The sequence below is a fragment of the Coffea arabica genome, chromosome 2c (assembly GCF_036785885.1).
Source record: "Coffea arabica cultivar ET-39 chromosome 2c, Coffea Arabica ET-39 HiFi, whole genome shotgun sequence".
Taxonomy (NCBI): Eukaryota; Viridiplantae; Streptophyta; class Magnoliopsida; order Gentianales; family Rubiaceae; genus Coffea; species Coffea arabica.
In genome coordinates, this window is record NC_092312.1 from 65,914,262 (window position 1) to 65,924,186 (window position 9,925).

The 9,925-nt window shown below is 40.0% G+C and overlaps 1 protein-coding gene across 1 annotated transcript; it reads left to right on the forward strand.

Annotated features, from left to right (window-relative positions):
- Positions 1-6,142: 6,142 nt before the first annotated feature.
- LOC140035746 (uncharacterized) lies at positions 6,143-8,982 on the forward strand. The gene is made up of 6 exons (XM_072077107.1): positions 6,143-6,523; positions 6,578-6,846; positions 7,492-7,724; positions 7,856-7,926; positions 8,178-8,387; positions 8,959-8,982. The coding sequence occupies exons 1-6, from the start codon at positions 6,143-6,145 to the stop codon at positions 8,980-8,982; spliced, it is 1,188 nt and encodes a 395-aa protein (XP_071933208.1).
- Positions 8,983-9,925: the final 943 nt, after the last annotated feature.

A 9,925-nucleotide genomic window follows, 5' to 3' on the forward strand; every position in this document is an offset into this window, starting at 1 on the left:
GTTTTTTAGATTCTCTTTTACGTTGCTTTGGAGACAATTGGAAGCGGTCAAGTCCCTTATTCTTTCCTCCTGTTGTTGACCGGAATTGGGAAACTCAATTGGAACACTTTTCCTAATTCCCCACGCACGGTTCGTTCTCTATTAATGGAGAACTAAATCCCTAATTCTAGTCAAGGGGGCAACTGACGAATTGGTTCGGCAATTACTGTGAGATCTAAACCGTTTTTAATTATTTCTTTCTTTTATTGGTATTTATATGTTTCCTGCTTTTAATTGTTGTAACTCTTATGTATGATTGATTAGTGCGCAATAATTAATTATTCATATAGACTATTTTGCTAATTAGGGGTAATTGAATCCGTAATTGTTCGAATATCTCTATCCCAATAGCAACTGGCGTAATTGGATTTATGTCAGGGAAACATACGATCTAAGTTAAACAAACCCTCGTAGCGTGTTTGTTAGTTAGGATTGGGCCTTTCTTATTATTAATGCAATCTAAAAATTAAATCCTACGGTCGTACCTAGGGTTGTTTCTGGGTTAGAAAAATAGTTAACGGTCGTATCTTAACTATTAAGAAATTAAGGAAAGATTAGTTGTTTATCGCGTGCGTGACAACTGTAACCGATCTATTAATAAATGTTGTAATTAACTGTGAATCGATGATCAGAGTATGAACCAATTCTAAAGTGTACCCTTGGCTAGAGTTCTCACAATTATTTCTTTCAATTAACTATTTTCTATATTTCATTTATCTAATTCATTAGCATTTAATCCCAAATCCCCCATTTATCTTGACTCGAAAGGAAATAAATTTCTCCCTAGTCCCTGACAAGACAACCCTGCTTGCCACTGTCTACTAGTTAGCGAATTTAGTCAGATAATTAATTCGGGTATATCGGATTAAACAAATTCTTTGGGAACAGGGTGAATCAAATAACCCATTGCACACCTAGAGTCCCTGCTCCAGTACCTAAAATTTATTATTGACTACTTTTGGTAGTAGTTAGGTTTTATTTATTATTATTGCACAGATTCAGCACCTGTCAATTTTTGGCGCCGTTGCCGGGGACTGGCGTTTGAAATATTTTTTACTTTTTGAGTTCAGTTTTTTTTTGTTGGTATTTTTGCTAGTTTATGTCCCGTTCTTCTCGCACAGGTGAATTGATATACGACCCTGAGGTTGAGAATGCAGCGCGCAGGCGAAGGCAAGAGACCAAGAGACAAAAAAAAGAGCAATCATCTACTGCAAACGAGTCAGTAGAGAACGAATATAGCATGGCAAGCAACCAAACACTAAGGGAGCCAGCTACCCCGGATTTGACGCACCAACCCTTGTGCATCACATTTCCAACTTTGGCTTAGAATACCGCTTTTGAGCTAAAATCGGGGCTGATTCACCCCTTACCCTCATTCCATGGTCTCTCTGGTAAAGAACCCCACAAACATGTCAAGTAGTTAGAAATGGTTTGCTCTAGCATGAAACTTTCTGGGGTCACTGAGGAGCAAATTAGACTAAGAGCCTTCCCTTTTTCTCTCAAAGATGCAGCTAAAAATTAGCTATACTACCTACCCACAGGTAGTATTACCACATGGACGCAGTTGAAAAAGAAGTTTTTAGAAAAATTCTTCTCTGCATCTCGGGCTGCGAGTTTGAGGAAAGAAATATGCAGCATTAAACAGTATCCCGGGGAGTCCTTGTATGACTATTGGGAAAGGTTTAACAAGTTGTACACTAGATACGCACAGCATCAAATTAGTGAATAGCTATTGATCCAATATTTCTATAAAGGGCTCCTAGTATCTGACAGAAATATCATTGACGTTGCAAGTCGAGAAGCACTGGCAAATAAGACACTAAGGAAAACGTGGGAGCTTATTGAATCGATGGAAGAAAATTCACAGCAATTTGGCTTCCATGAGAGTAACCCTCCTCCACTACCTACCTGCAGAGTCAACGAAGTAGAGACGTCATCCATTCAACAGCAACTGTCGGAATTCATACAGTTGTTAGGCAATTAGCCATGGGGAATAAGCAGCGAGCGAAAGTCTGTGGAATTTGTACAATGGACCACTGTAAGGACACATGTCCCTTTTGCAAGAGGATGGGGTGGAACAGGTGAACATGGCCGAAGGCGTACACGCGTCCCGTCGGCAGTATAACCCGTACTCCAACACGTACAATTCCGGTTGGAGAGACCATCCCAATTTCAGTTATGAGAACAGGCCACAAAATTCTTTCTCAAATCATCCACCAGGATTTCAGCAACAACAATCATGGCAACCAAAGTTTCAACCTTCATCCTCCAACTCAGGAAGCTCTTTGGAGGATATTGTCAAGAACCTGGCCATGACTACCACTCAACTCCAGCAAGAGAATAGATCCTTAGTCACGACTACTGCTCAGCTCCAGCAAGAAATCAGATCCTTGGCCATGAGCACTATTCAGTTCCAGCAGGACTCCAAAGCAGGCATGAAAGATATGGAGGCTCGAATGAGCCAAATGACAACAGTCATTAATCGTCTCGAGTCCCACGTTTAAGAAACATTGCCATCGCAACCCGAGGCAAATTCCAAAAATGTAAGTGCCATGATACTGAGGAGTGGTAAGGAAGTGGAGGGACCTAAGTTGGAAAATTCGAAAAGCATGAGATAGAAAAGGAGATTGAAAAGGAAGGATGCATTCGCGAAAACCCTAAGGTAACATTCACTCCTTCACAACCTATTAAATCTAACTTACCTCATTTTCCTTGTAAGTTGGAAAAGACAAAGAAAGTAGAGAAGTAAAAAGAACTTTTGGATGTGTTCCAGAAAGTGGAGATCAACATCTCTTTGTTGGATGCAATCAAGCAGATACCGAAATATGCCAAATTTTTCAAAAAATTGTGCACCCACAAAGGAAGCTAAGGGGTGACGAAAGAATGATGGTGGGAGAGAATGTGTCGGCTGTACTCCAAAGAAAACTCTCACCAAAGTGTGGGGACCCAAATATGTTCACAATTCCATGTAAAATGGCAAGCACCCCAATTAGGAAGGCGATATTAGATTTAGGGGCGTCGATAAATGAAATGCCTAAGCCTATTTATACGTCTCTTAATCTTGAGCCATTAAAAGGCACAAACATTACAATCCAACTAGCAGGCCGTACCAATGCTTATCCAAAATGGTTAGTTGAAGATGTTTTGGTACAGATCAATAAATTAGTCTTCCCGGCAGATTTTTAAGTCCTATATATGGGGGATGAAAGATCATTAAATCCGTCACCTATTTTGTTAGGTAAACCATTTTTAAGCACTGCTAGGACAAAATAGATATGAATGAGGGTACTTTGTCAATGGAATTTGATGGAGAAATTGTAAATTTCAATATTTTTTATGCGATGAAATACCCAGAGGAATCTAACTCTGTTTTTGCTTTGAGTGTTATTGAACCTCTTGTACAGGAAACATTTGAACTAGATGGGAAAGACACATTGGAAGTGGTTTTGGCGAAGCACCTTGAGTTGGGAGCAACTCTCAGTGTGGAAATCAGTGATGAGTTGTATCGTGTGGTCGAAGCACTGCACTCACTTCCACCAATTTCCTCAAGGTATGAGATCCCTTCTGTATTTGTGCCTGAAACTCAAACGAAATTGTTGCCTTCTGTTATGCAGGCACCCGAGCTGGAGCTTAAATCTCTCCCAAAGCACTTGAAGTATGCCTTCCTCGAGGACAAGGAGACACTACCGGTGATAATTTCTGTACACCTTAGAATCTTTTTTATCCTACCCTCTCACCCCAACCCCATTACAACCTTGCGAAGTCCTTTGATTGTTGCATTTAAATTCATAAGCAAGTGGTGGAAATATGATATATGAGCAAACTTATGATAGTGTCATTCTATTGTGTTGAATTGAGAGCCATCTTATATACATATCCTAGACACTTTGGAGTGATTGAGTGCACATTAAATGTGAGAATTGTTGATTTGGTATATTCTGAATTCGATAAGGTTATTGGGAAATTTGGAATGCGATTTTTGGCATGAACTGCTGTGAATTGCTCGGTATCTTAATTGCACTTCTGAGTTAATTATGCTTGAGTGCAGGCATAATTTAGGTGCGGGGGAGATTAATAGGGTGCATTTTAGTGGGATATTTTGGATAATATTGCACAATTGTTTGACTAAATGTTGCAATAATTGGGTGGATTCTACTCAGATGTGGTGTTTGGTGTTAATTGTAGGGATTGGTGCTGAGAAGTGCTTAAAATCACATTCCGGAGGACTTCCTGATGAGTAGGCGTAACCACGCCTAACACCAGCCCTCAGAGCCGGATCTCTGTGGTTCATCGCATGTGGAGCCCTTCAGGCAGTAGGGTCCGCTTAAGAAAGCTGAAGAGATTTAATTGTAATAGTTTTTCTTTTATTTAGGGAGTTTTGGTATTTGAATACCAATTTGGGGAGAAAGGAGTAAAAACGAGAATTAGGGGAACCATTTTCTTTTCCTCTTTGGTGGGGCCGACGGAGTAAAAGGAAACCAATTCCTTTAATTTCGTAGCTACCAACATAAATAGGGGAGATTTTTACTTCCACGGGACTTCTGCTTGACTTCGTTTTTCGCCTTGTAAAAATAATTGGGGGAAAAAGCGACAATAGGGCCACCATTGTTCACCTTGTGTATTGCTTTTCTATCTTTTGTTGACCGAATTGAAGAAACCAAAAAGCATTTTCTCATATGTTTTGTGAGAAACCAACAAGAGCCGCAATAGTGGGCCATTGGAATTGTTTCTCACTTGGCTTTGACCAAAATTGAAAGAGTTTTTCAGATTTTCTTTACGTTGCTTTGGAGACAATTGGGAGCGATCAAGTCCCTTATTCTTTCCTCTTGTTGTTGACCGAAATTGGGAAAATCAATTGGAACACTTTTCCCAATTCCCCACACGCGGTTCGTTCTCTATTAATGGAGAACTGAATTCCTAATTCTAGTCAAGGGGGCAACTGACGAATTGGTTGGGCAATTACTGTGAGATCTAAACCATTTTTAATTATTTCTTTCATAATTAATTATTCATATAGGCTATTTTGCTAATTAGGAGTAACTGAATCCGTAATTGTTCGAATATCTCTATCTCAGTAGCAACTAACGTAATTGGGTTTATGTCAGGGAAACAAACGATCTAACTTAAACAAACTCTCGTAGCGTGTTTGTTAGTTAGGATTGAGCCTTTCTTATTATCAATGCAATTTAGAAATTAAATCCTACGGTCGTACCTAGGGTTGTTTCTGTGTTAAAGAAAATGTTAACGGTCGTACCTCAACTATCAAGAAATTAAGGAAAGGTCGGTTGTTTATCGCGTGCATGACAACTATAACCGATCTATTAATAAATGTTATAATTAACTGTGAATCGATGATCAGAGTATCAACCAATTCTAAAGTGTACCCTTGGCTAGAGTTCTCGCGATTATTTTTTTAATTAATTATTTTCTATATTTGATTTACCTAATTCATTAGCATTTAATCCCAAATCCCCCATTTATCTTGACTCGAAAGGAAATAAATTTCTCCCCAGTCCCTGAGGAGACGACCCTACTTGCCACTGTCTACTAGTTAGCGAATTTAGTCAGATAATTAATTCGGGTATATCGGATTAAGCAAACTCTTCGGGAACAGGGTGAATCAAGTAACCCATTGCACACCTAGAGTCTCTGCTCCAGTACCTAAAATTGATTATTGATTGCTTTCGGTGGTAGTTAGGTTTTATTTATTATTATTGCACAGATTCGGCACCTGTCAATTTTTGGCGCCGTTGCCGGGGACCGGCGTTTGAAATATTTATTTGTTTTTTAGTTTAATTTTTTTCTTGATATTTTTGCTAGTTTATGCCCCATTCTTCTCGCACAGGTGAATTGATATACGACCCTGAGATTGAAAATGCAGCGCGTAGGCGAAGATAAGAGAGCAAGAGACGAAAAGAAGGGCAATCATCTATAGCAAACGAGTCAGTAGAGGACGAATATAGCATGGCAAGCAACCAAACACTAAGGGAGCTAGCTGCCCCGGAGTTGACGCACTAGCCTTTGGGCATCACATTCCCTACTTTGGTTGAGAATACCGTTTTCGAGCTAATGTCGGGGTTGATTTACCACCTACCCTCGTTCCATGGTTTTTGGTGAAGAACCCCACAAACATGTCAAGATGTTCGAAGTGATTTGCTCTAGCATGAATCCTCCTGGGATCACTGAGAAGCAAATTAGACTAAGAGTCTTCCCTTTTTCTCTCAAAAATGCAGCTAAAGATTGGCTATACTACCTACCAGTAGGTAGTATTACCACGTGGACACCGTTGAAAAAGAAGATTTTAGAAAAATTTTTCCCTGTATCCCAAGCTGTGAGTTTGAGGAAGGAAATATGCAGCATTAAGCAGTATCCCGGGGAGTCCTTGTATGACTATTGGGAAAGGTTCAACAAGTTGTGCACTAGATGCCCGCAGCATCAAATTAGTGAACAGCTATTGATCCAGTACTTTAATGAAGGGCTCCTCGTATCTGATAGAAGTATCATTGACGCTGCGAGTGGATGAGCACTGGCAAATAAGACACCAAGGGAAGCATGGAAGATTATTGAATCGTTGGAAGAAAATTCGCGGCAATTTGGCTTCCGTGAGAATAACCCTCCTCTACTACCTACCCGCAAAGTCAACAACGAAGACACGTCATCCATTCAGCAGCAACTGTCGGAGTTGACATCTATTGTTAGGCAATTAGCCATGGGGAATAAACAGCGAGCGAATGTCTGTGGAATCTGTACAAGCATGGATCACTGTACGGACACATGTCCCTTTTGCAAGAGCATGGGGTGGAACAGGTAAATATGGCCGGAGGCGTGCACGCGCCCTGTAGGCAGTATGACTCGTACTCCAACACGTACAATCCCGGTTGGAGAGACCATTCCAATTTCAGTTATGGGAACAGGCCACAAAATTCTTTCTCAAATCGTCAACCTGGATTTCAGCAACAACAATCATGGCAACCAAAGTCTCAACCTTCATCCTCAACTAAGGAAGCTCTTTGGAGGATATTGTCAAGAGCCTGGCCACACTACCACTCAGCTCCAACAAGAGATTAGATCCTTGGTCACGACTGCTGCTCAGTTCTAGCAACAAATCAGATCCTTGGCCATGAGCACTACTCAGTTCCAGCAGGACGCCAGAGCAGGCATGAAAGATATGGAGGCTCGAATGAACCAAATGACAACTGCCATTAATCGCCTAGAGTCCCACGTTTATGGAACATTGCCATAGCAACCCGAGGCAAATTCCAATAATGTAAGTGCCATGACATTGAGGAGTGGCAAGGAAATGGAGGGGCCTAAGTTGGAAAATTCGAAAAATAAAAGTGAGGAAGAGATAGAAAAGGAGATTGAAGAGGAAATACGCATTCGCGAAGACCCTAAGGTAACATTCACTCCTTCACACCCTATTAAATCTAACTTACCTCATTTTCCTTGCAGGTTGGAAAAGACAAAGATGGTAGAGAAGGAAAAAGGACTTTTGGATGTGTTCAGGAAAGTGGAGATCAACATTCCCTTGTTGGATGCAATCAAGCAGATACCGAAGTGCGTCAAATTTTTGAAAGATTTGTGCACCCACAAAAGGAAGCTAAGGGGTGACGAAAGAGTGGCGGTGAGAGAAAATGTGTCAGTTATACTCCAAAGCATATTCCCACCAAAGTGTGGGGACCTAGGTATGTTCACAATTCCATGTAAAATAGGAGGTACCCCAATTAGGAAGGCGATATTGGATTTAGGGGCGCGATAAATGTAATGCCTAAAACTATTTATGCGTCTTTTAATCTTGGGCCATTAAAAGGTACAGGCATTATAAGCCAACTAGCAGACCGCACCAATGCTTATCCAAAATGGTTAGTTGAAAATGTTTTGGTACAGGTCAATGAATTAGTCTTCCTGGCAGATTTTTAAGTCTTATATATGGGGGATGAAAGGTCATTGAACCCATCACCTATCTTGTTATGTAGACCATTTTTAAGCACGGGTAGGACAAAATAGATGTGAATGAGGGTACTTTGTCAATGAAATTTGATGGAGAAATTGTAAATTTCAATATTTTTGATGCGATGAAATGCCCAGAGGATTCTAACTTTGTTTTTGCTTTGAGTGTTATTGAGTTTCTTTTACAGGAAACATTTGAACTAAATGGGGAAGACACATTGGAAGTGGTTTTAGCAAAGCACCTTCATTTGGGAGCAACTCTCAGTATGGAAATCAGTGATGAGTTGTATCACGTGGTTGAAACACTGCATTCACTTCCACCAATTTCCTCACGGTATGAGATCCCTTCTGTATTTGTGCCTGAAATTCAAACGAAATTATTGCCTTCTGTTGTGCAGGTACCCGAGCTGGAGTTTAAACCTCTCCCAAAGCACTTAATGTATGCCTTCCACATGGACAAGGAGACACTACCAGTGATAATTTCTGCACACCTTAGAATCTTTTTTATCCTACCCTCTCACCCCAATCCCATTACAATCTTGCGAAGTCCCTTGATTGTTGAATTTAAATTCATAAGTAAGTGATGAAGATATGATATATGAGCAAACTTATGATAGTGTCATTCTATTGTGTTGAATTGAGAGCCATCTTATATACATATCCTAGACACTTTGGAGTGAATAAGTGCACATTAAATGTGAGAATTGTTGATTTGGTATATTTTGAATTCGATGAGGTTATTGGGGAATTTGGAATGTGATTTTTGGCATGAACTGCTGTGAATTGCTTGGTATCTTGATTGCACTTTTGAGTTAATTATGCTTGAGTGCAAGCATAGTTTAGGTGCGGGGGAGATTAATAGGGTGCATTTTAGTGGGATATTTTGGATAATATTGCACAATTGTTTGACTAAATGTTGCATTAATTAGGTGGATTCTACTCAGATGTGGTGTTTGGTGTTAATTGCAGGGATTGGTGTTGAGAAGTGCTTAAAATAACATTCCGGAGGACTTCCTGATGAGTAGGCGTAACCACGCCTAACTCCAGGCCTCAGAGCCGGATCTCCGTGGTTCATCGCATGTGGAGCCCTTCAGGCAGTGGGGTCCGCTTAAGAAAGCTGAAAAAATTTAATTGTAATAGTTTTTCTTTTATTTAGGGAGTTTTGGTATTTGAATACCAATTTGGGGAGAAAGGAGTAAAAACGAGAATTAGGGGAACCGTTTTCTTTTCCTCTTTAGTGGGGTGGCAGAGTAGAAGGAAACCAATTCCTTCAATTTCGTAGCAACCAACTTAAATAGGAGAGATTTTTACTTCCAGGGGACTTCAGCTTGACTTCGTTTTTTGCCTTGTAAAAACAATTGGGGGAAAAAGTGACAATAGGGCCACCATTGTTGACCTTGTGTATTGCTTTTCTATCTTTTGTTGACCGAATTGAAGAAACCAAAAAGCATTTTCTCATATGTTTTGTGAGAAACCAACAAGAGCCGTAATTGTGGGCCATTGGAATTCTTTCTCACTTGGCTGTGACTGAAATTGAAAGAGTTTTTCAGATTTTCTTTACGTTGCTTTGGAGACAATTGGGAGCGATTAAGTCCCTCATTCTTTCCTCTTGTTGTTGACCGGAATTGGGAAAATCAATTGGAACACTTTTCCCAATTCCCCACGCGCAGTTCGTTCTCTATTAATGGAGAACTGAATTCCTAATTCTAGTCAAGGGGGCAACTGACGAATTGGTTGGGCAATTACTGTGAGATCTAAATCATTTTTAATTATTTCTTTCACAATTAATTATTCATATAGGCTATTTTGCTAATTATGAGTAATTGAATCCGTAATTATTCGAATATCTCAATCTCAGTAGCAACTGGCGTAATTGGATTTATGTCAGGGAAACAAACGATTTAACTTAAACAAACCCTCATAACGTGTTTGTTAG

Bases quoted from the DNA above. Each gene is read 5' to 3' on its own strand.
- LOC140035746 (XM_072077107.1), top strand. From the start codon at position 6,143: ATGGTTTTTGGTGAAGAACCCCACAAACATGTCAAGATGTTCGAAGTG. The intron at 6,847-7,491 runs GTAAATATGGCC...TTTTCCTTGCAG, and splicing joins AAGAGCATGGGGTGGAACAG to GTTGGAAAAGACAAAGATGG. The intron at 7,927-8,177 runs GTCAATGAATTA...TTTCTTTTACAG, and splicing joins TTGAAAATGTTTTGGTACAG to GAAACATTTGAACTAAATGG.